The sequence below is a fragment of the Stigmatopora nigra genome, chromosome 15, assembly GCF_051989575.1.
Source record: "Stigmatopora nigra isolate UIUO_SnigA chromosome 15, RoL_Snig_1.1, whole genome shotgun sequence".
NCBI lineage: Eukaryota > Metazoa > Chordata > Actinopteri > Syngnathiformes > Syngnathidae > Stigmatopora > Stigmatopora nigra.
The window spans coordinates 9,581,803-9,609,539 of record NC_135522.1 but is presented as its reverse complement, the minus strand read 5'-3'; the positions used below and the strand labels follow the sequence as shown (position 1 = coordinate 9,609,539).

At 32.6% G+C, this 27,737-nt stretch overlaps 2 protein-coding genes and 1 long non-coding RNA gene across 5 annotated transcripts in view; 1 reads left to right on the top strand and 2 right to left on the bottom strand.

Annotated features, from left to right (window-relative positions):
• The window catches only part of chst12a (carbohydrate (chondroitin 4) sulfotransferase 12a), a 9,626-nt gene extending 8,948 nt beyond the window's left edge, over positions 1–678 (bottom strand). The window contains exon 1 of the mRNA XM_077734483.1: positions 594–678. The gene's annotated coding sequence lies outside the window, so the exon portion shown is untranslated. The remainder of the gene's footprint in view (positions 1–593) is intronic.
• LOC144208562 (uncharacterized) lies at positions 91–22,482 on the top strand. Its single transcript, XR_013328892.1, has 3 exons — positions 91–419; positions 2,266–2,536; positions 22,369–22,482. It is a non-coding gene; the product is annotated as an uncharacterized LOC144208562 (long non-coding RNA).
• Positions 1,462–27,737, bottom strand: card11 (caspase recruitment domain family, member 11). Of its 3 annotated transcripts, none has more exons than XM_077734480.1 (25): positions 27,561–27,737; positions 22,837–23,045; positions 22,624–22,761; positions 22,308–22,484; positions 21,269–21,417; positions 19,531–19,710; positions 19,137–19,283; positions 17,925–18,050; positions 17,650–17,844; positions 17,410–17,562; positions 16,845–16,926; positions 16,405–16,772; positions 16,217–16,323; positions 15,897–15,937; positions 15,692–15,821; positions 15,413–15,614; positions 13,644–13,770; positions 13,331–13,574; positions 12,371–12,455; positions 12,142–12,237; positions 11,643–11,760; positions 3,833–4,018; positions 3,521–3,642; positions 3,281–3,396; positions 1,462–2,496 (listed from the first exon to the last, which is right to left on the bottom strand). In XM_077734480.1, exons 2-25 carry the CDS (start codon positions 23,033–23,035, stop codon positions 2,292–2,294), a joined length of 3,693 nt encoding a protein of 1,230 aa, XP_077590606.1. In that variant the 5' UTR covers positions 23,036–23,045; positions 27,561–27,737; the 3' UTR covers positions 1,462–2,291. The 3 variants fall into 3 exon arrangements, with proteins under 3 accessions (XP_077590606.1, XP_077590608.1, XP_077590607.1); XM_077734482.1 differs by having other exon boundaries at positions 3,833–4,015; XM_077734481.1 differs by lacking the exon at positions 27,561–27,737 and adding an exon at positions 24,673–24,766.

Sequence of the window (27,737 nt, the reverse complement as noted above, 5' to 3'; positions counted from 1 at the left end):
AGTGCATTTACATAATGTAAGTCATACATATAATTAACATTTGTTGCATTCATTCCTCCAATTTTATTTTTGTTTCCGTTTTGATGGAATCCTCCCTTCTGTCTAATTTACTCTCTTCTAAATTGTGATTGAAAATCAAGCTGTAGTCAATTGAAATGATTGAATGTGTTGATTTAGCAGAGTTTTGACCGAGCGGCGAGCAGGAAAGCGAGCAAGCCGCACATCAAGCTAGAAAAGCGGCAGAGCGCACGGATCGGCTCCCTCTGCAGGCTTCGACGCTCGTCCACCGCCGCCGTCCTGTCAGTTAAAAAAAAGGTACAATGTCGCCTTTGACCGAAGGCGAAAACCTCGCACATGAGGGTCTTCTCGTGAAAAAAGCTGCTCGCCCAAAGAACAAATACTGGAGGTGATCATTCAAGGTACTTGCAGGCGATGAAAGCAGTGTTTTTTTTATCACGCGAACAGCCTGTCTAGATACCCTTAAATCAGGGATCTGTAGCATTCATTAAATTGCATTTACTTGCGTTCCTACCAAGATTAGGAAATGTTAATATAAAAATATAAGTAAACTGGGAGAAATTCAAGATCTTTACCTTTTTTTGGGTGACGCTGCTTGCCTCGCGTCAGCTGAGCCAACCAGTGATGCCAGCAGACTTCGATCCTGTTTCTCCCTTCCCGAGATCAAGCGAGATATTCCTTTGTATCGCGATAGTTTGACTGCAGATTTCGCGTGTTTTTTTCTCCAAAAGACAATGTGATACAAATATTGTACACAATAACACGGTATGTATACAAAACAATTACGATGAATAAGAAATTCAATGTAAACATAAACATACAACAAACTAAACATAAATGCCATGGATTAAAATGCATTAACTTCATTTCTTTTTTGAATAATACATGATTCAAATAATTATTTTGTCCTGATAATAATAAAAATCTATTAAATAGAAAATTATGTTTTGTTTTCAATTTCATTAATACAAAAATATAATTGAAATAATAATAAATTAATTAATGGAGGTTTTTAAATAACTGCTATATATATTTATTTATTATTCTTATATATATTTACAGCCTCAAATTATTATTTTTTGTCAACCTAATACCTTTTTTTTCTTTTATTGTGTATTTTCATAGACATGTCTTGTAACTTATTATATAAAATACCAATGTATTTAAATAGATAATGGGTTGAAATTTATTTACTGTCTTTCATTGTGTTCTATATATAAAAAAATATTATTGAGTCATAACTAATCCTGGTGTACACGACAATGTCTCTTTTTGTAGTTTTTTTCTTCAGTTTTGATTCTTCTATGTGGGGAATGTAATGGCTCTTTTATTCATTTGAAGTGGTAGCATTGGCAGCAAATGTGCAAATTTATTAGTATGACACAAAGACAACCCACGGAAATAGAAAATGCAGTTTCTGAATGATAATTTTATTTACTAAGGCAGAAAAATTACAAACTTGTACTTTTCTATCTACCAGAACAACGTGACTAGTATTTGCAAATGACCTGTAGTAGTCACATTTTGTATTAACATATATTTTCCACAAGACTGCAGTATAACCATTCCTGTGTACTGTACTGTACAATGTCTACAAAACAATGCAGAAACTAGCTTTGTAAAATACAATGCATTTATGAACTTTCAAGGGCTGTGGTCACTACAAAGCATAGTTAGGAAGAGTAGATTAGTGAACAGGTATCCTTTTCATTGGTTGGAATGAAAGCCTGCACCCACTTTGGCCCTTGGGGACCACTTTGGACACTCATGTCTTAGTGGGTTTCGTTTTTCCTTTGTAGAGTTGGCATGTTCTGCCCACGCAGTGAGTTTTCTCCGGGTACTTTGGTTTCCTCCATTATCCCCAAAACATGCATAGCAGGCTGGTTGAACTATCTAATTTGTCCGTGTATATATGTGAGCATGAACAGTTGTTCATCTCAGCTTGGTCTATAATTGGGTGGCAAACCATTCAGGGGATTGACCCCAGCACTCCCTCTTGAAAATAGTTGGTATGGAAAATTCATTCATTAATTTTCAGAACTGCTTATCCTGATAAGGGTTGCGGGGCTCCTGGAGTCTATCCCAGGCGAGGGAGACCCTGAATTGGTGGCCAATCAATCGCATGATGTGAAAAATGAATAATTAGTGTATAAAAGGTTTACCAGAGCATTAAATACAAGGCATAAAAAAGGATAATATTTATGCTATTTTTATGCGGTTCAACCATATGTCTCTTTTCTTGCACAGGCAATCATAGGAAATGTCAATGGCGCCTACAAGAGATCTTGCTCTACCCACACAGTCTTCTTCTGCTCTTCAAATATCCGTTCTTTGATGACCCTGATGAGGTCATCTGTCCCTGGCCAAGCGTCTTGCTCCAGACTGGCGTAGAGACAGGGAATACCCTCCAGCTCCTTTTTTTTCAACCTACATGTCTTCAGAAACTCCTCCTCCGACTCCAGGCGTAGTGTCAACTTTCTGTGTGGACAGGAAACCGGAAGGAAATGGTTATGTTGCGGTGAGTCATACATTTACTGAAATTGATGAGAACCTGTGATAAAGGTGAGTGTGCTACACCTTTATAAAAAACATAAATACTGTACAAAAAGTAGTGACGCAGTAATATCGAAACGAGTGTTGGTATCAGTACCGATACGGTACCCAAATCACGTCAACAGAGAGTACTAAGAGATAATGTGCCAATGCTATGAAATATGTACTTTGTAAGATCCGGTTTCCAACTGCAGGTTGGTCTCCCCAATATGGCTGCCAGCTACACACACTGCCGTAAAAAAATGCCGTTCCTAAGACAATGATAGACGTCCAATTGTGTGACATCCAATGATCCATCTGATGTGAATTGAAATAAGTTCATTACTAGTTCCAATCCATTTGTTGAACAAACTTGAGTTCTTTCGCAATCCCACTTCAAATTAATTGGACAACTAGCACTGTCAATGGCAGTCCATGACGTAAGCAGTGTCAATCCAAGCCATGATAAGAATTATTTTACAGTAAACTGAGTATGGAGTAATTTAAGATTAAACTTTATTTTAATTTAAATGGTGTATCAGTATTTTTTTTTCCGACCAATACAGGCGATTGTCGGAATCGATATTTTGCTAAAAAAAAATCAATCCAACTTATCAATCCAACACAAACAAATGGGTAATATAGTAGAACATTAAAATCTGTATTTTTTTTTAAGGTACATAATTGACATTCTCAATAAACCCTTAAAAATCTTGGAATCTTTGCCTACCGCAACTTCTTGACATTTTTTTCACAGATCTTGACAAAAATGATGATTGGGTACATTTCCATCCTCAGAAGGTTTTTGACGCAGCTCAGTTCTGCATCCAGTAGGCAATGTTTGCCCTAGGGATGGCGAGGAAGAAAATTATGCTTCAAGAAGAACTTGCTATCAAATTAAACAAGGTCCAAAATATATATATATATATATAAAAAAGTATATCTGGACATAGTTGTCTATTCAAGCAACCTTTGAAGCGATGGCCTCGACACATTCTCTGGTGATGAATTCGAAAGAGCCACGTTTTTCTTTGGAGTAGACATAAGAATCTGTACCCTGTTTCTGGTTAAATTCCTCTTTGGATAAAATGTCTACAAAAAAAAAGAAAACATCTAAGAACGATTGAGCAATCTGTATATCATGAAGACATTTCATACAAGGAGACGGAATATAAATTTGTGCCCAACTGCGATTGCCCTTTGGATACGAACACCAACTAAAGTAAATGTGTCAACTTTTTTAAGCTTGTGGCATGATCAGAGGTAGATGACAAAGACTGACCTGGTTTGCAAATGCTGAAGTCCAGGGCACCCCCCATGTTGACTAATTTCTGTGAAAGTGTTTGGGCTAAAGCTGTGGGTGTAAAAAGTACTGGTCTCTTCTTCTCAGTCCATCGTGGGGTGACATGACTGTAGGGGATCAGGTTCAAACTTCTGCTCATCTCTTTCTCAGGATCTGTGCTATCTGCTACAAAAAGACAGTACATGTAAAAAGGTAATTTGTTGATACAAATATTCACAAATTCCTTTGAGTGACTTCTTTAACAATAGCAAGTTCTACTGAGAGAATTAAAAAATATATGTGCAGGTAAGTATGTTACACTGTTACAATTTTAGGCTCATTGATACATAGCTGTGTAGCCCTACGATTGGGTAGCCTGGCAGTTCTGGAATTGAGGGTTCGATCCTACATTCACTCACCGTGTGGTGATGGCATGTTCTACCTGGGCTTGTGTGGGTTTTCTCCAGGTACTCCGGTTTCCTCCCACATTCCAAAAAGATGCAGAGTAGGCTGGTAGTACACTCTAAATTGCGCATATGTATGAGTGTGAGCGTAAATGGTTGTCTGTCTCCTTGTGTCCTGCGATTGGCTGGCCACCAAATCCAGTGTGTCCCCTGCCTACTGCCTAGAGTTGGCTGGGATATCCTACGGCACCCCCACCACCCAGTAGGCGACCAGTCTAGGGTATAGTCTGCCTTCCGCCCGATGACAGCTGAGTTAGCCTTCAGCAACTCACGCTACCCTTTTGAGGATGTGCAGTATGGAAGATGAATGAATATATACATATATGTGTGTGTATGTATGTATGTATGTATATGTGTGAATGTATGTATGTATGTATGTATGTATGTATGTATGTATGTATGTATGTATGTATGTATGTATGTATGTATGTATGTATGTATGTATGTATGTATGTATGTATGTATGTATGTATGTATGTATGTATGTATGTATGTATGTATGTATGTATGTATGTATGTATGTATGTATGTATGTATGTATGTATGTATGTATGTATGTATGTATGTATGTATGTATGTATGTATGTATGTATGTATGTATGTATGTATGTATGTATGTATGTATGTATGTATGTATGTATGTATGTATGTATGTATGTATGTATGTATGTATGTATGTATGTATGTATGTATGTATGTATGTATGTATGTATGTATGTATGTATGTATGTATGTATGTATGTATGTATGTATGTATGTATGTATGTATGTATGTATGTATGTATGTATGTATGTATGTATGTATGTATGTATGTATGTATGTATGTATGTATGTATGTATGTATGTATGTATGTATGTATGTATGTATGTATGTATGTATGTATGTATGTATGTATGTATGTATGTATGTATGTATGTATGTATGTATGTATGTATGTATGTATGTATGTATGTATGTATGTATGTATGTATGTATGTATGTATGTATGTATGTATGTATGTATGTATGTATGTATGTATGTATGTATGTATGTATGTATGTATGTATGTATGTATGTATGTATGTATGTATGTATGTATGTATGTATGTATGTATGTATGTATGTATGTATGTATGTATGTATGTATGTATGTATGTATGTATGTATGTATGTATGTATGTATGTATGTATGTATGTATGTATGTATGTATGTATGTATGTATGTATGTATGTATGTATGTATGTATGTATGTATGTATGTATGTATGTATGTATGTATGTATGTATGTATGTATGTATGTATGTATGTATGTATGTATGTATGTATGTATGTATGTATGTATGTATGTATGTATGTATGTATGTATGTATGTATGTATGTATGTATGTATGTATGTATGTATGTATGTATGTATGTATGTATGTATGTATGTATGTATGTATGTATGTATGTATGTATGTATGTATGTATGTATGTATGTATGTATGTATGTATGTATGTATGTATGTATGTATGTATGTATGTATGTATGTATGTATGTATGTATGTATGTATGTATGTATGTATGTATGTATGTATGTATGTATGTATGTATGTATGTATGTATGTATGTATGTATGTATGTATGTATGTATGTATGTATGTATGTATGTATGTATGTATGTATGTATGTATGTATGTATGTATGTATGTATGTATGTATGTATGTATGTATGTATGTATGTATGTATGTATGTATGTATGTATGTATGTATGTATGTATGTATGTATGTATGTATGTATGTATGTATGTATGTATGTATGTATGTATGTATGTATGTATGTATGTATGTATGTATGTATGTATGTATGTATGTATGTATGTATGTATGTATGTATGTATGTATGTATGTATGTATGTATGTATGTATGTATGTATGTATGTATGTATGTATGTATGTATGTATGTATGTATGTATGTATGTATGTATGTATGTATGTATGTATGTATGTATGTATGTATGTATGTATGTATGTATGTATGTATGTATGTATGTATGTATGTATGTATGTATGTATGTATGTATGTATGTATGTATGTATGTATGTATGTATGTATGTATGTATGTATGTATGTATGTATGTATGTATGTATGTATGTATGTATGTATGTATGTATGTATGTATGTATGTATGTATGTATGTATGTATGTATGTATGTATGTATGTATGTATGTATGTATGTATGTATGTATGTATGTATGTATGTATGTATGTATGTATGTATGTATGTATGTATGTATGTATGTATGTATGTATGTATGTATGTATGTATGTATGTATGTATGTATGTATGTATGTATGTATGTATGTATGTATGTATGTATGTATGTATGTATGTATGTATGTATGTATGTATGTATGTATGTATGTATGTATGTATGTATGTATGTATGTATGTATGTATGTATGTATGTATGTATGTATGTATGTATGTATGTATGTATGTATGTATGTATGTATGTATGTATGTATGTATGTATGTATGTATGTATGTATGTATGTATGTATGTATGTATGTATGTATGTATGTATGTATGTATGTATGTATGTATGTATGTATGTATGTATGTATGTATGTATGTATGTATGTATGTATGTATGTATGTATGTATGTATGTATGTATGTATGTATGTATGTATGTATGTATGTATGTATGTATGTATGTATGTATGTATGTATGTATGTATGTATGTATGTATGTATGTATGTATGTATGTATGTATGTATGTATGTATGTATGTATGTATGTATGTATGTATGTATGTATGTATGTATGTATGTATGTATGTATGTATGTATGTATGTATGTATGTATGTATGTATGTATGTATGTATGTATGTATGTATGTATGTATGTATGTATGTATGTATGTATGTATGTATGTATGTATGTATGTATGTATGTATGTATGTATGTATGTATGTATGTATGTATGTATGTATGTATGTATGTATGTATGTATGTATGTATGTATGTATGTATGTATGTATGTATGTATGTATGTATGTATGTATGTATGTATGTATGTATGTATGTATGTATGTATGTATGTATGTATGTATGTATGTATGTATGTATGTATGTATGTATGTATGTATGTATGTATGTATGTATGTATGTATGTATGTATGTATGTATGTATGTATGTATGTATGTATGTATGTATGTATGTATGTATGTATGTATGTATGTATGTATGTATGTATGTATGTATGTATGTATGTATGTATGTATGTATGTATGTATGTATGTATGTATGTATGTATGTATGTATGTATGTATGTATGTATGTATGTATGTATGTATGTATGTATGTATGTATGTATGTATGTATGTATGTATGTATGTATGTATGTATGTATGTATGTATGTATGTATGTATGTATGTATGTATGTATGTATGTATGTATGTATGTATGTATGTATGTATGTATGTATGTATGTATGTATGTATGTATGTATGTATGTATGTATGTATGTATGTATGTATGTATGTATGTATGTATGTATGTATGTATGTATGTATGTATGTATGTATGTATGTATGTATGTATGTATGTATGTATGTATGTATGTATGTATGTATGTATGTATGTATGTATGTATGTATGTATGTATGTATGTATGTATGTATGTATGTATGTATGTATGTATGTATGTATGTATGTATGTATGTATGTATGTATGTATGTATGTATGTATGTATGTATGTATGTATGTATGTATGTATGTATGTATGTATGTATGTATGTATGTATGTATGTATGTATGTATGTATGTATGTATGTATGTATGTATGTATGTATGTATGTATGTATGTATGTATGTATGTATGTATGTATGTATGTATGTATGTATGTATGTATGTATGTATGTATGTATGTATGTATGTATGTATGTATGTATGTATGTATGTATGTATGTATGTATGTATGTATGTATGTATGTATGTATGTATGTATGTATGTATGTATGTATGTATGTATGTATGTATGTATGTATGTATGTATGTATGTATGTATGTATGTATGTATGTATGTATGTATGTATGTATGTATGTATGTATGTATGTATGTATGTATGTATGTATGTATGTATGTATGTATGTATGTATGTATGTATGTATGTATGTATGTATGTATGTATGTATGTATGTATGTATGTATGTATGTATGTATGTATGTATGTATGTATGTATGTATGTATGTATGTATGTATGTATGTATGTATGTATGTATGTATGTATGTATGTATGTATGTATGTATGTATGTATGTATGTATGTATGTATGTATGTATGTATGTATGTATGTATGTATGTATGTATGTATGTATGTATGTATGTATGTATGTATGTATGTATGTATGTATGTATGTATGTATGTATGTATGTATGTATGTATGTATGTATGTATGTATGTATGTATGTATGTATGTATGTATGTATGTATGTATGTATGTATGTATGTATGTATGTATGTATGTATGTATGTATGTATGTATGTATGTATGTATGTATGTATGTATGTATGTATGTATGTATGTATGTATGTATGTATGTATGTATGTATGTATGTATGTATGTATGTATGTATGTATGTATGTATGTATGTATGTATGTATGTATGTATGTATGTATGTATGTATGTATGTATGTATGTATGTATGTATGTATGTATGTATGTATGTATGTATGTATGTATGTATGTATGTATGTATGTATGTATGTATGTATGTATGTATGTATGTATGTATGTATGTATGTATGTATGTATGTATGTATGTATGTATGTATGTATGTATGTATGTATGTATGTATGTATGTATGTATGTATGTATGTATGTATGTATGTATGTATGTATGTATGTATGTATGTATGTATGTATGTATGTATGTATGTATGTATGTATGTATGTATGTATGTATGTATGTATGTATGTATGTATGTATGTATGTATGTATGTATGTATGTATGTATGTATGTATGTATGTATGTATGTATGTATGTATGTATGTATGTATGTATGTATGTATGTATGTATGTATGTATGTATGTATGTATGTATGTATGTATGTATGTATGTATGTATGTATGTATGTATGTATGTATGTATGTATGTATGTATGTATGTATGTATGTATGTATGTATGTATGTATGTATGTATGTATGTATGTATGTATGTATGTATGTATGTATGTATGTATGTATGTATGTATGTATGTATGTATGTATGTATGTATGTATGTATGTATGTATGTATGTATGTATGTATGTATGTATGTATGTATGTATGTATGTATGTATGTATGTATGTATGTATGTATGTATGTATGTATGTATGTATGTATGTATGTATGTATGTATGTATGTATGTATGTATGTATGTATGTATGTATGTATGTATGTATGTATGTATGTATGTATGTATGTATGTATGTATGTATGTATGTATGTATGTATGTATGTATGTATGTATGTATGTATGTATGTATGTATGTATGTATGTATGTATGTATGTATGTATGTATGTATGTATGTATGTATGTATGTATGTATGTATGTATGTATGTATGTATGTATGTATGTATGTATGTATGTATGTATGTATGTATGTATGTATGTATGTATGTATGTATGTATGTATGTATGTATGTATGTATGTATGTATGTATGTATGTATGTATGTATGTATGTATGTATGTATGTATGTATGTATGTATGTATGTATGTATGTATGTATGTATGTATGTATGTATGTATGTATGTATGTATGTATGTATGTATGTATGTATGTATGTATGTATGTATGTATGTATGTATGTATGTATGTATGTATGTATGTATGTATGTATGTATGTATGTATGTATGTATGTATGTATGTATGTATGTATGTATGTATGTATGTATGTATGTATGTATGTATGTATGTATGTATGTATGTATGTATGTATGTATGTATGTATGTATGTATGTATGTATGTATGTATGTATGTATGTATGTATGTATGTATGTATGTATGTATGTATGTATGTATGTATGTATGTATGTATGTATGTATGTATGTATGTATGTATGTATGTATGTATGTATGTATGTATGTATGTATGTATGTATGTATGTATGTATGTATGTATGTATGTATGTATGTATGTATGTATGTATGTATGTATGTATGTATGTATGTATGTATGTATGTATGTATGTATGTATGTATGTATGTATGTATGTATGTATGTATGTATGTATGTATGTATGTATGTATGTATGTATGTATGTATGTATGTATGTATGTATGTATGTATGTATGTATGTATGTATGTATGTATGTATGTATGTATGTATGTATGTATGTATGTATGTATGTATGTATGTATGTATGTATGTATGTATGTATGTATGTATGTATGTATGTATGTATGTATGTATGTATGTATGTATGTATGTATGTATGTATGTATGTATGTATGTATGTATGTATGTATGTATGTATGTATGTATGTATGTATGTATGTATGTATGTATGTATGTATGTATGTATGTATGTATGTATGTATGTATGTATGTATGTATGTATGTATGTATGTATGTATGTATGTATGTATGTATGTATGTATGTATGTATGTATGTATGTATGTATGTATGTATGTATGTATGTATGTATGTATGTATGTATGTATGTATGTATGTATGTATGTATGTATGTATGTATGTATGTATGTATGTATGTATGTATGTATGTATGTATGTATGTATGTATGTATGTATGTATGTATGTATGTATGTATGTATGTATGTATGTATGTATGTATGTATGTATGTATGTATGTATGTATGTATGTATGTATGTATGTATGTATGTATGTATGTATGTATGTATGTATGTATGTATGTATGTATGTATGTATGTATGTATGTATGTATGTATGTATGTATGTATGTATGTATGTATGTATGTATGTATGTATGTATGTATGTATGTATGTATGTATGTATGTATGTATGTATGTATGTATGTATGTATGTATGTATGTATGTATGTATGTATGTATGTATGTATGTATGTATGTATGTATGTATGTATGTATGTATGTATGTATGTATGTATGTATGTATGTATGTATGTATGTATGTATGTATGTATGTATGTATGTATGTATGTATGTATGTATGTATGTATGTATGTATGTATGTATGTATGTATGTATGTATGTATGTATGTATGTATATGTGTATGTATGTATATGTATATGTTCACTACCAATAGCAATACTATTATCGATATTGGTGGAACATGGGATTTAACTTCGTACTAACCTTCTTCTCTAAGTGTTTCTAACCCTTGTCTGGGAAGGGTTGATGAATTGGAGGTTATTATCCTCACACGCTCATTGTTGTTCAGTCGCTTGTATTTGGCATCTGCTCTGCTGACAAGCTGGAAAAAAACAGCAACAATAATTGAGTCTTGAAGAATTAAGTATGTCTGTGACTTATATTGACATAACATACAGTAGAAGTGATTTAGATGACTAATGATGTATTTTTAAAACAAGTGTGAATGCAATTTTTATTGTACCAATATTTTTTGGGCTCCTGATACCGACTCTGACACCCAACTGTATTATAAAATAGCCAATATGGATACTTTCTTAATACCACACTTTTATGAAAGATATTTTTCTTTTAATGTTAAATATCTGCTTACTCGAATGTTTTACATTCAATATACTTGGGTTACATTTTTAATTGCTACCATGCCGTGTTCCACAGGCCAAACCAGTAGATCTGGAGCATCAAGATGTGCATTATTAGTTACCTGCAGGATTTGAGTGAGAAAGATGCTTGCTCTGGACATACGTGGGCTGGTTTTGGAGTCAGAAGATGGGCTGGCTTCTTCTGGTTGCAAATTGTTCTAGAGTGTTGCACACCACATACACATGACATATCCAACTTATTGACAAATTCAATTGCAACTTTGCACTTTGAATCTATGTTCTTAAAAGAAAAGTTTTATTTGAATTGACACTTAAACAAAATATATTTACCTTTGCATTACGCTGAATTTCATTTTCTTCTTTTCCACCTCGACACATTAACTTCTGTATTTTCATGAAAAGAAGCTGCTGAGCTCTGTTTAAATGTACAGAAACACCCAAAATAATATCAATAAGATCCTTCCAACAAATGTCTAACTAAAAAGTGAAAATATGTATGCATGCCAAAATCAAATATGTACATACTAAGTACAAATACTACAGCACTTACAAAAATGTACTAAAGAAAATAAATCACTGTTAAAAGTCCCGACTTCTAATATTCGTTTGCCATATTGTGGAATAATCCTAATCATAGTTTTCGACTCCCATCACCACTGTGTATTTTATATTAGATTTGCTTCATAATCAGTGTAAAGCACATTGACATTACCTCATTTTATATATATATATACACCGTATTTTCACGACTATAAGGCGCACCGCATTATAAGGCGCACCCTCAATGAATGACATTTTCCATATATGAGGCGCACTGTATTATAAGGCGCACCGTCTTTTTTGGAGAAAATTTAAGACTTAAGTGCGCCTTATAGTCGTGAAAATACAGTAATTGCTATCGACTTCCAGGTATGAAGCACTCACTACACAGTCACCTCTAGAGCCAGCCATTGTTGATGTTTTGAATTTTTTTGTAGAAAATCTTGCAGTGGGGGACAAGCTATATGATGGAAGATTTTGCAAACTAAGATGGCATCTGCATATTTAACAGTATTGTTTCAGTTCAGGCGTTTGTGTTTTTTTAATATCCGACAGTGGTGGTTTTTCATTTTTGGTTTTCTGTTTTTTCCACATATAAGGCGCACTGGATTATAAGGTGCACTGTCTATTTTGGAGAAAATGTAAGACTTTTAAGTGCACCTTATAGTCGTGAAAATACGGTATATATAATAATCTGCTGCAACCATGGGCCAAAATGAGCAAGAACTTTGTCTTTTTCATAAATTTTACCGTGAATTGCAAGGTAGAGTTCCACGGTCTTGCAGGTCACAGCCGCTGTAGGGATCGACGCGAGCACACAGCCATTCGGATAGCCTTTGGTTTTTGGTGTCCAGAACGTGGACCACCTCATCACATTGTACACTTAGCGAGCAATTGTCCAAATGGCTAGAGATGTTGAGGTTCACCCGAATATAAAAGGAGTCTCCAGAAACCCGTGTGCCTTCTGCGAGGTCCCCCTGAAGACGGCGGTAAACTGGCAAACACATAGAGTTATTTAATTTAAATATGAAAACAGTTCAATCCTATAAGGGCCCCTGCTTACGGTCAAAGTTGGGTCGATAGTGCAACCTGATTGATCCGGAGCAGTGATGCAGCACCCAGTAAGCTTCTTCCTGGGTACTGGTTTCCAATGAAATTCTCTGGTTCTCACCTTGTATGTGGCCTTCAAGCTGATAGCCATCATGTAGGAAAACAAACACACACAAAAGACATGATATGGTGCAGGTATGCTGCATTATTTACTGCTTCCATGTGATTGGATGGTGTGTGTGGGTGTATCCTCAGATTAAAAGACTTAAGTGTTGCAAATGTCACTTATTATATTAGTAATGGAACTATTTCTTAATCTCAATCGATTCCAAATTCAACTTTATGATGACGCCGATAGTAAGACACTGAAAAACATGCTTCCTGTTAATTTTATGGTGTTTCTGGGTCACTTTGCTAAATTACCGACTGCTAGTGCGGTCGCTTCATGTTTATTCATTTGTCCTTGCCAGTAAAAAGAGATTGGACATCTAGTGCACTCAATGACCTGAAAAAAGAACATTCACACAAGGGATTCCTAGTTTAAAACATTGTCAATGAGAGGATAGGAGTTAACTTTGGGTCACTTCCTGCACATTTTGGCAGTGCGAGATTATTTCTTGTTCATTCGTCATTTCCTTTTGATATTGTGTGCATTTCCGAAACACTTTTATCTTATTTTGGGTTACTTTCTGTTGTTTTTGGGGCATTCCTGGGTCATTTACTGTTTGTTTTTATTCTTATTTTTTAAATAATGACCAATCAAGAAATGCTGAAAGAGTTGTTGTTTTTTAATCAAGCATCAAAATGGTTTTGAGGTTTTTTTTACCATTCATAAAATAATAATAATACTAATTAGACCCCTAGCAAAATGATTATTATTGAGTTTGGAGAATGAAAATTAAAATCAATAACCAATCTATAAATGAAGGTGCCAGATTCGGGGAAATCGTTATCAACTGCAGATCAAACTAACATCAAACATACAGTTATGAGATTCCTGGTAATTCAGCAGGTCATTGAACAAGATTTCTAAGAGCAATTTAATCATTTAATCATGTTTACACGATAGCTGAGATTAAAAATAAATAAATAAATGCAGTAGTCATAAGAGGAAGTACAGCAAAGTGCAAAGCGTCATAAAAGACGTAGTCAAAAAATATTCAGATCACCTAGATAAACGCATGTACTGTGATGACAGTTTGCTATGTAACTTTGTAATGTAATCAAATATGATATTACATAGTATATAAGAAGTACTAGCAGCTGATTCATATTACACTCACTGTGAGGTTGAATAGACCAGTAAATGCTTAAAATATTCAACTTGAAATTACTACACTTGAAGGTGGGACCTAGAAGTTTGAGTTTGATCTTTCCTGTGGGTAATTTGAATGTTCCCCGGGGCTTGCGTGGGCTTTCTCTGGGCATTCCAGTTTCCTCCCACATCCCGAAAGCATCCAGAGTAGGCTGGTTTTACACTCTAAAATTGCCCCTAGCTATGACTGTGATGTGTGATGGTTGTCTGTCTTGTTGTGCCTTGCAATTGGCTGACTACCAATTTAGGGTGTCCCCCGCCTGGTGCTCATACTTAGCTGGGATAGTCTCCAGCACCCTCTGTGACCATTGAGAGCATAAGCGGTATGGAAAATGAAGGAATGTGGTCTTTAAGTCCCTATTGAAATTTGAGGTACAGATTACAAATACTGGCAATGTACTGGCAATGTACGAATGTACGAGAAGGGAAAACCAATTTAGTGCACATTTCTTTTTATTAGAACTCACCAACAAGAGGTGTTGACCTTCTCGCAGCCCAATCTTCTCAGCGACGGATCCGGGCTGAACAGATGAGATGAAAATCCCACTGTCATTTCCGCCAACAAGCGTGGTGTCTTTCAATAGGTTTTCACTTAATAATGTTAACTCCTGCGCAGGTTTCATTGTCAAGCTACTTCTAGAGTAGGAAGACAGAGATGGACGAAATGGCCTGCACACAAATATAAGAACATGAATAATAGAGCAATTCTGTAGACTGGTGAGTAAGTGCTTATGTGTATCATGTACCGTTCTAAAGAAAGTTTTCTGAAGATATTGTTGACTTGGTCAATGTCATAAGTGTCCAGGCATTCTGATTGATGGGATGAGGAAGACGAGTGGACAGATGATGGACCACGCTTCACGTCTTCTTCTTCTTCTAAAGATTTTGGAGAATAATTCAGTCAGAAGAATTGAGGATCTGAAATTTGGAGGTTTTCTTAATTTTTCTTACCAAATTCCAGTTCCATATTGTCGCTGTCAAAGTCCGAGAGGCTGAAAAAAATGGGGAAAATATATAAAAATATAAAAAATAAAAGAATAAACTATACATATATATATATATATATATATATATATATATATATATATATATATATATATATATATATATATATATATATATATATATATATACACACACATATATTTATTTTTTTAAATTATTTTTTTAAATAAAAAAAACATCAGATCATATTTTTATAATCAGATTTTGCAGCTTTCCTGATTACATTTAGTGTACACAGTTATGTGACATGGTGCCGCCTTGTCTACCTGCGGGGAAGGAAGTCCTTTTCCCTCTCTCTACTTCTGCGGTACAGTGATGCTTCCTCAGGAGGCTCAGGGTGCATGGATTCAATGCTTTCATTGCGGTTACGGATCTGAAATGTATATGTAAATATATATATATATTTATATATCTAAAGAACTAGCTAAACAATCACTCTTGGAGTAATCCTCACCATATTCAGTCGATTCGGCTGTTCAGTCGCAGGGTAATAGAGAGAAGTGGAGGTCGGAGTCAGGGTGGGGGTCGAGTTGTTGGGATACGTAGGTGATATGGCGGGGGTCAAGTTGTTGGTATATGTAGGAGATATGGAGGGGGTCAAGTTGTTGGGATACGTAGGCGATATGGCGGGGATTGAGTTGTTGGGATGTGAGGGAGATATGGCGGGGGTCAAGTTGTTGGGATTCGTAGGTGATATGGTGGGAGTCGAGTTGTTGGGACACATAGATGACACGGCGGCGGAACTGGGGCAAAGAGGGAGAGAGTTGTTGTTGGCTGCCATGTTTGTCATCTGAATGTCATGGCGATCTCCACCGTTTGAAGCTAAAGGAAAACGTTTTGACAAGTTTATACAATATCAGCCTGCAAAATACTACTTTATGAATGGCGATGTACCTGTGTTAACAGCAGGATTAGTGGCCTCATTGTTACTAATTGGAAGGTCTCTGGGTACACAGCTGGGAGACTTGGCTCTGTTCTAAAACAACAAATAAATGCCTCAAAGTGATGTATAAATGTATATGTCTAATATGAAAAAACATTTAGACAATAGCTTTTTCAAATATTTTTAGATTTTACAAAATGATTTTTCAACTAAAAACAGAAACATTTTATTAAAAAAATTACAATTATTGATTTAAAAGGGGGAAAATCAGGAAACTTAATATACATCTATACTCTTCATTTTAATTTGATCCTAAAACAGAATGTCGGCACCCATGATTTACTTTCCCGGGCCACACAAAATGATGCGGCGGGCCAGATTTGGCCCCCTGGCCACCACTTTGACACATGTAGTATAGATAGTCTCCATGGTGAATTTTCATTCACATTTTTGGTTTGTGCGAGCAGGGTATAGCTGTCAATTTCAGCCATTTTAGTATGTTAATGAGAACACACCACTCTTTTTCAAAATGAAATAAAACCAAATAATCTAACGAGAGTGTGAATATAGACTGACCACTGCTTTCAGGTTAGGTCTACGTTTTAGGCGGGACTCTTCAGGGAAAAGCCTCTCCTCTGGCGACTCATCACTTGACCATTCTGATAGACCCTGGGCAGGTTTATATTCACGTTGGAAGAGGAAGTTGGGGACTAAATCCCTTGGTATAATCTGCAGAAACAAAAGACATTTTTCTCAACATTTCTTACATTGTGGGAAAACGTGTTTCTTCACATCCAATTGTAAACATCTTCCTACCTGATCCAGGGCAATATCCTTGGAGATTCTACGCATTCGAGACTCCAGTGTGACTAGCCGTGCTTCTTTCCGCACCATCTCGATCTGGAGCTCATCGCTTTTCTCTTCCAACTCTCTAATTTGCTTGCGATATTTGTCTTTGTCAATCAAACTCTGGGAGAATTGGTGCTGGGCATCGTCTCTGGCCCGAAAGGACTGTAACAAGTTATACATGGAAGGTTATAAAGAAAGATGTGTATATGTGTGTGTGTGCATGTTAAAGTGCATGAAGTTACCTGATCCCTCTCCTTTTCCAATTCTTTGAGCTGCATGGTAATGGTGTCCATTCGGTTCCGATACATTTGACAGTCTTTCCCCAACGTGGAGCACTTGAGCTCCAAATCCTCCTTCTCTTCCAAGTACTACAGATCCCAAAGCACACACATATAATGAACAACTATTTGAAAATTAATAAAATAGGACCAGGTGTTATTCAAAATAATATTGCATTGATGTCCTAACTAGTATGCGTATCAGGACATAAACAACATTATCAGGGAGTACTGTATTTTCCAGACCATAAGTTGCATCACAGTTTGGCTAGGCCTGCGACTAATACTCACTTATTCATTCATTTTTGTATCCTCACTAGGGTCGTGGGGGCTGCTGGAGCCTATCCCAGCCAACTATGGGCACCAGGAATGGGACACCATGACAAATTCAAAGCTGACGTGGAACGGCATGGGGGCAATTGGGGAAATTGGAACTTGGAACATGGAGCATAGCAAAGCAGTGTAAAGCAGTGTAAAGCAGGCGATCCGATAATAACAAAACAATCATGTGGGGTTTAAATAGACAGAACGTGGAACTAAGGTAAGCCAGGAGGGACACAGGAGGCAGAAAGCAGACACCCACACATACAGGGAAAAGGGAATAACAAAACGTAACCAAACCTAACAAGTTTAGGCCATTTAGAGTGTTCAACCACCCTACCCTCTATGTTTTTGGAATATGGGAGGAAACCAAAGTACCCGGAGAAAACCCACCCAAGCCTGTGGAGAACATGCAAACTCCAAATCTGACACTGAACATTGATCCAGAACTTGACTTAAATGCAAATTTTGATGTTTCATCACTATTTCATATCTTCCCGAACAGGGAGCTGAATAGCAAAATCACAACAGTTGTTTAAACCAATACCTTTCCAAAGATGTCCACTTCTATGTCTTTATGTGACACTTCCAGTGTCTTTGTTTGTCTAACACAGTTGACAATCTATGAAAGTCTAAGATTAGGAACCAATTCCTTCTAAGATTATCCACATTTTAGCTTGACAATGCACTTTGTCAGTTGTCATAGGAGATATCATTGTTTAAAATAACAACTTATGGATCGAACTTTTGATTTTACTTGAGAGAATTTGTTAGAGAATATCATGCTGTGGTACACGGGCTGGTTAGTGTGACACATACACAACAATGTGAACCTTGACTGTATCTGTTAGTTACCTTGTCTCGTAGTTCTTCTGCCTGTCTGACTTCTTCGTGAAGGTTGTAGAGGCGATTGACCAAATCTTGTCTATCTTCAATTGCCTCTTGTCTGTCATGTTCCAAGATGTCAAGGATGTCTTTGTCCGATGTAGAAAGTGGACCAGGCTGGCCAATTTAAAAACAAAAGCAAACTTGTCAACTGTTATAAAACATAACTTGGGACTTTTGTCTTTTAAGAAGCTTTCAGGAAATCTTTGTTGCAGATTGTCTGGAAATTTACAAACTGCTGAGTTAATTGAGAGTAAGCCAAGTTTCAATGTTCCATTTTGTGAACACAAGGATTCCAGAGTCTTTGATTTGTTGAATGTTTTCTGGAGGTTAGTTATAAATTACTTAAACACAATGTGCATACCTGGATGATGGATTGCAGTTCCTGCAGTTTGATCTTGAGAGTCTCATTCTCCCTCTCGAGTTCTAAGATCTGCTCCCTTTTAGGCCGATTTTCAATGTCATTTTGCAGCTTGAGACTTTGTTTCCTCTCCATCTTACATTCTTCTTCCATCTTGTTTAGCTTGTGCTTAAATTGATCAATCTTTTGCAACCAAAACAGAAAGCAAAACATTGTTGGCAAAATGTAGGCACGACAACACAGTTCATTAACATGTAACAACATTGTGAGCCACGTGAGAAAAAACAGCTCTAATTTTTCATTTATTCATTTTCCGAACCACTCCCAAGGCTTGCGGGGAGCTCTAATTATGATATAAAACGAATTAATACTATCATGAGTAAAAAAAAAAGGTGAATCATAATTATAATGTAATTGTATCATAATTATAATTGTGGTGACGCTGCAAAGGAGGATGCAATGTCCTGTCCACATACAATGTTCAACTAAATTGGTTACGATTACGTCAAAAATGAGGGGTTTTCCACAAAAATATCCCCATTTATTTCACAATACAAGAAAATCCCAAGTTACCAACTTTAAAATGTACCTTGAACTCCATTTTCCTTATCCAATTCACATGATTAACATATACAAGAATTAAGAAAGTCAAAGTCCACAAACATTGCATGCAGTTTTTTCCAAAAATGTAAAATTTCAAATTTCAATTTATTTTTATCCGACACATATAATTAACCTTTAAAAAAATAATGAAATCAAGGCGTACAAATATATTTGCCAAAAACATATTGTTCCATTAAGATATGTCATAAACACCCCCCATTTCGTACTGTTTAATATCTAAGTACTGTTTAATATCTAAGTACTGTTTAATATCTAAGTACTGTTTAATATCTAAGTACTGTTTAATATCTAAGTACTGTTTAATATCTAAGTACTGTTTAATATCTAAGTACTGTTAAATATCTAAGTACTGTTTAATATCTAAGTACTGTTTAATATCTAAGTACTGTTTAATATCTAAGTACTGTTTAATATTTAAGTACTGTTTAATATCTAATTACTGTTTAATACCTAAGTACTGTTTAATATCTAAGTACTGTTTAATATCTAAGTCCTGTTTAATATCTAAGTACTGTTTAATATCTAAGTACTGTTTAATATCTCAGTACTGTTTAATATCTAAGTACTGTTTAATATCTAAGTACTGTTTAATATCTAAGTAATGTTTAATATCTAAGTACTGTTTAATATCTAAGTACTGTTTAATGTCTAAGTACTATTTAATATGTAAGTACTGATTAATGTCTAAGTACTGTTTAACATCTAAGTACTGTTTAATATCTAAGTACTGTTTAATATCTAAGTACTGTTTAATATCTAAGTACTGTTTAATATCTAAGTACTGTTTAATATCTAAGTACTGTTTAATATCTAAGTACTGTTTAACATCTAAGTACTGTTTAATATCTAAGTACTGTTTAATATCTAAGTACTGTTTAATATCTAAGTACATTTGACCGGCAACCAAAATACCAGAGACCAAATGTCCGGTCACAGGATTAAAAAGTGTAATCTGACCTCAAAATTCTGTACTTTTAAAAGGAAGTAACCAAAAAATCTACAAGTGACCTATAGGAGAGCAAATTAGCAATTTTCCAGAAATTCCTTTTTCTAGTACATATGATTTCTAGGTACACTAATGGGTGTCGTTAATTTGATACGGAGAGCTTTTCATTACCTCCAGCTGCAGGTCTCTGCTCCTCATAACTGCTAAATTCTTCTCCTCGCTCAGAGCAGCATATCTCATGGCCAGTTTGTAGTTCTCATCTTTGATTCTAAGCAGCTCATCATTGTATGTGTTTCTTTCTTCTTTCATTTTGTTGTACCCTGCATACACACAGATAGTGGACATTAAAACAGATGCCCTAAAAATTACCACCTATATTATGAGTTCATTTTCTCATGCATTACAAGTACTTGGAAAAATATTTTTTTGGCAGTGGGTGAATGTTTTCAACTATAAATTCAAAATATTAAGAATCTTTGCTCACACTTAATTTGTTGAAGGTCATTTTATTAAATAAGGGCAAATGAACTGTTGTCAATGACAAATGCTAAATAGAAGTCATGTAAATGTTTTGTGTTTTTTACAATTACATATTTTTCAATCCTCCCTATCACAAGACATTATTTTCTGAATGAAAAACATCATTGACAAAAATTATTAGACCTTATCATTTCGGGGAAGTTTTTCAAACCAAGAAAACAGCTCTAATTATTATATAGAAAAGTTACCATCACAATGTTTTTTTAAATGGTGAATAAAAGTGATTCTTGGATCATTTGACAGACGGTCTTATGCAACTGTAGGGATTTTACAAATGATAATGCAAAGATCCATACACATAATACTGTTATTATTTTTTTGGTATAGCATATAATCCAAGTGGTTTCACTGATGCTCACTCTTCCAACTTTAAAACACTCAAAAAATTCCAATCAAACAGCTTTTGAGTTCTCTCCTAATGTTTAGAGTTAAGTAAAAATGTTTTTTTTTCTTCATTTTGTTCTTCATTTTGTTTAAATGTCCTACATTTTGACTTGGAAGGGTGTTCATTTACCTCTTTCAACCATATGGATTAGACGTCTAATGCTGTCATTGGAAGCCAATAAATAAAAAAACAAAGAAGCGACCCAAATATGCACCAAAATTAATCAATGTTGACTCATGGGAAAGCAAGTTTAGTACAGTATACTTGAATAAGATATATTTTTACTCTGTTGTGAGGCCTGAAGTTCCTGGTTTATGAGCTTCAGTTTCTTTTGCTCGTCCTCCAGGGTGCTATTCTTCCTGCTAAGCTCAACGTTCTGCAAGTTCTTTACGTTAAACTGCTGCTGCAACTTCAGTACCTCATCCATCAAAAACTGGGTAAGACCTTCATGACCCTCCTCAACTGCAACAAAGGTAAAGAAAAACATGTTCATGTGCTGCAAGCAACAGATAATGTGCTTTGCAGTATACACTGTTATTGAAGTTGAAGTTTTATTTTGTAGTGTGTTATTTTGGAAACAAATTTAAGATGTCTGTCTCACCTACGATAGTGGAAAAGCGACGAGTGGGGTCTTTCCCTGTAACCTTTTTGTAGAGTTCAGGATAATAAAATTCCAAGCTTTCCAAAAACACCACATATCCTCGTTCTCCTTTAGAGTGGAGGATGTCAAGAAGGCGACCTGAGGAGATATGGTTGGTAGAATGTTTTAGGTTTAGGTTTTAATATATGTATATATTTTAATTTGATAACATACTTGTGCGATTTGCTTTGGAAACCAACAGCAAAGAGTTGAGAATCTCATCTTCATCTTGCTCATCCAACACTTTGCACTGTCGAAGGTATGGCGTGAGCTTGGCAGGAGAGACGATGCGGCAAATTTCATAGCGTTTGCATTCAACGTTCTCCCACCGCATCTCAACATCTTCAAGTAACCCCAGTGTGTCGTTTTCCATTTCATGCGGTCTGACAAGACACAATTTACTAAGTCAGGTAAAATATTTCTTTAATGCAAATTAACGTACATTGGATAGTATCCTGTGACTAATATCAACATTCTCTATATTCTATATATTCACATGCATCCAGTGACTTAAATAGTATGAGCAGAGGAATCCACATTTTTTTATTTTTATACTTTTTAAAGTATTTCTAATTTTATTTATTATATTAGTCAAAGTCAAAAGCCTTTATTGTCATTATACAACAGCTCTGCATAACAAAGTTAGTGGTGCTACTCCACAAAGTGCATGTTTCCCAATAACAACATAAATAAGTAATTTAAAAAGTCACGTCCAGGCAAGTTAATAGAGGGAAAAAAAATAATAATAATTCCAAAATATTTCACAATCTAAAATATTGCACATTGTTATTGTACTCCCCAAAGCTATTGCACAGTTATTAATATAAATATGAATTATTTTTGTATTAATATAAACAATACCAATAATATTGTAATAAAGTACAAATCAATTTAAAAAGATTAATACAATATAAAAACACATTACGGCAAATAATAAATATATGAATGCTAATAGGTATTTATTTATTTTAGTTATTTTAATAGTCACTTGCCATACAAAGTCTTAAAGATGTTTTCTTGTTGCAAAATATGTCAACTACTCTATATAGAGTTCAAAATGGTAGTGTCAACCTTTGAATATAGTTGGCCTTTGAAATAATCAGTCTCTGAAAGGGTTAATTATTCTTATGTTTGAAATAATTATAATCAGTCTGTCTATGTGTGGGCTCTATGACTCACAGGCAACAAGTCTATGGTATGTATTATAAGCATTTTTCTTTAGTTCAAAATCACAACATTGCGCAAATACTGTAATCTAACTGATCATTTCCGTCTCCGGCAGCGGTCGAGAACATTTTTTACATAGCGATAAACCATTCATATTTTGAAATGTTACTCCTTGAGAGCCATAGTTAGAATTTAAAAACCAAAACATATGAAAATGTGTTTTTTTTTTAGTAATTACAGCACTTTTAAAGTAGAAAAAGTCTCTCAATTGTTTTTACAAAATTACTAATCAATGAGTATCAATGAGAGTATGCATGCAGAAGAGTCTAATGATAAAAAAAAGATGATTAAAGAGGTGCATTTGGGTTTCCATATTTTAACTCACAGTTCCTACCCCTGGTCTACAGTGTATTGTGCACTTTTCTACCTTAGGACTGATTTTATTTCTTAATATGTCAATAGCAAATGCAACGTCACAGTGTCTTTGTATGAAGAGAAATGTAGGTGGGGTGACTGACAATATAGCACCATCAACACGCCTAATAATAAACTGCAACGTAACTTCCGTGGGAAAGTTACAAATTAAAAAATAATACAAATGGTATTAAATAAAACTTATGTGAGACAAAGTATGCTGTAATTGGATAATGGTTACATATCTGCCACACAGGTATGCTAGGCTTCCTAGTGTGTTCTGATTGTCCCAACCGAAACTTGAAATAACCTACAACAGTCTGAGTATTTTCTGCACGCTAGTTTTCAAAATACAGATCTGGAAACCTCAAAAGAACAGACCAAAACATGTGTACATTCACATAATTCGGCATACACTACCTCACACACCTTTACAGAAACCACAGATACGATGCTTCCTCTTCTCTTATTTTAGAATTTGTTGGTGAGAATGTTCATGTCTGTTTCCTATTTGCCGTACCAGATGTGATTAGAAGCCTTCTGTCAAAGTTTGAGGAATTTACTCAAGGCTAATCATTCACTTTGATAATATCTTTGAAAATTCTGGCATTGTGCCCTCTCTCAGCCTTTATGTCGATTTTTTAGACTTTGGATCTGGTATTAAAAAATGAAAAAAATGCCAGTGAGACAATGCTGCAATAATTTGCAGCCTTGTGTTACTAAATGGCAAAAAAAGGAGAGAATTTGGGGTCTTTTGGGAAACTTACAAGTCACTTTCAGTACATTTCAGGGTAATTTGGTGACTTTTTTGGGGGGGGAGAATGTAGAAAACATTGAAAAAGATTATACTGGAGTATTTTATTAAGTATCGATATCACGTTAAACATATTACTATCATGATAACAGTAGAGAAAAGAGGATATTAAATCTGGCCATAAAGTTAACTATGTAGTATGTGGTCCAGTACAACCCCGTTAAATGTATTTTACTTTAGATTAATAATCAACCTTTAATTTGTTTTGTTTTTTCAAATGTTCTAAAATTTTATAGTTTGTAAATATGTGCAAAAAAAGTCATATAAAGTAAGAATGATTGTGTAATAACCTTCTGAGCAATAGCTTGGAAAGGCAAGACAAAACTGCTCTGGTATTTGATTCATATCAAAAGGTGTCATTATAGGGTTTTTTTTAAGGTTTCCTTGAGGCTAAACTGGCAACAGAACTTAAGTATCGTATAATATGACAGTTTTAAAGTATGGATTTTTTTTTTTATAATAATAAAGTTTGAGATCTCTTTGAGGCACTTTTTCAAATTACTTTTTAATCTTTTATTTATAAAATGTTTAATTCCAAAATCTACTAAAGTTTGACCAAAACATCCACTTTTTTTTTCAAATCCCATTCATTTTAAAGAAAATTACCTGACCTAAGATAAACAGAAGAGGATGGATGGATGGATGGATGGTGCCCTTATGTTAACTGATTGACTTCCATTGATAATGATTGATATCTAATTGATTTATAGTGGGAAGAATGATGATAAATTATCATTTTACATTGCCATTGACAGCACTAGGCACATGACTAAACAAGGAAGTGACCCAAAATGCCCTAAATTGAAGAGGAAGTGAAACATGCAATTTCTCCACAAATGGGATTTTCTGATTTGAAATGTAATTTGTATCAAGTAAAAAGCCCCTTGAGTTGCAGAATGTTTGAAATGCACCATAAAATTACAGCTGCATTGCTTTTTAGCTGTTAATCTGTACTGCAATGAAAATATGATAATGCAATTAAATACTAAAAATCAACATAATGTTATCTTTAAACATGAAATTTTCGTAAAAGTTATGGACCTTTGAGTTGAATTGTAGAAAATTCCTGCCTCCATTCATTCATTTAGTAAATTGCTAACAGAATAACCTTACCCAATGTCATCAAAACATTGCAATTAAAACAAGATCATGCATCAGTAAAAGTTGCTTTGGAATTTGTCTGATGTAGATGTAAAAGAGTCAGGTGTGTGCAAGCTACAATAAAGACTTCATTGTGCAAGCCTTAAGAAATATGATACCTGTGTACCGTCCTGAAGCAAGAGAGTAGTGAGGGGGCAATTATAGTGTCTGCATTGTCTTAAAGGGCAAGAAAGCCTTTACCTGCATGAAAAAGCATGAAAAAGCATGTAGATTTTCTCTGAGCTGTATCAATAGAGCATTCATTCATTTTTCCAACTGCAGGGGTCAACAGGTGTGTGCTTTTGCCAAATTGAACTGGAATAAACTCAAGCAGCCCCCACAACTCAAACAAGGATGCACATATATATACATATACTACAAGGATACATATATATATATATATATATATATATATATATATATATTTATATATACATATACTACAAGGATGCATATATATATATATATACATATACTACAAGGATGCACATATATATACATATACTACAAGGATGCACATATATATACATATACTACAAGGATGCACACATATATATATACATATACTACAAGGATGCACATATATATACATATACTACAAGGATGCACATATATATATATATACATATACTACAAGGATGCACACATATATATATATACATATACTGCAAGGATGCACATATATATATATATATATATATATATATATATATATATATATATATATATATATATATATATATATATATATATATATATATATATATATATATATATATATATATATATATATATATATATATATATATATATATATATATATATATATATATATATATATATATATATATACATATACTACAAGGATGCATATATATATATATATATATATATATATATATATACATATACTACAAGGATGCACATATATATATATATACATATACTACAAGGATGCACATATATATATATATACATATACTACAAGGATGCACATATATACAGATACTACAAGGAGGCACATACACACACGCTATATATATATATATATATATATATATATATATATATATATATATATATATATATATATATATATATATATATATATATATATATATATATATATATATATATATATATATATATATATATATATATATATATATATATATATATATATATATATATATATATATTCCTTTGCATTATACTGTATTACTTATGTAAGGCGAGTTAAAACAAGTTGTAAACATATTATATGTTCGCGACAAAAAAAAATAACATTACATTGAATAACACAACAATAACAGACTCATACCACATAATATACTGTACAACGGAAGAGTTACACTGCGCTTACCTGAGAGGTGAACGATAAGCCGTCAACAATGATCATGCAGCAAAATCGGATAAAAATCAAAGTCCGACGAAGCGTGCCGCTGTGTCTCTTTTAACTGCTCTTATGCTTTCGCCACCAGGAAACGAGAAGGTCAACTTTTGTCTACCTAAATTTGTCTAAAACTGTCAAGAAGAGAGA

Bases quoted from the DNA above. Each gene is read 5' to 3' on its own strand.
- card11 (XM_077734480.1), bottom strand. From the start codon at position 23,035: ATGGAAAACGACACACTGGGGTTACTTGAAGATGTTGAGATGCGGTGG. The intron at 17,845-17,924 runs GTAACTTCATGC...AACTTGTTACAG, and splicing joins TGGAAAAGGAGAGGGATCAG to TCCTTTCGGGCCAGAGACGA. The intron at 12,456-13,330 runs GTAAAATTTATG...ACATTTAAACAG, and splicing joins ACTCTACCTTGCAATTCACG to AGCTCAGCAGCTTCTTTTCA.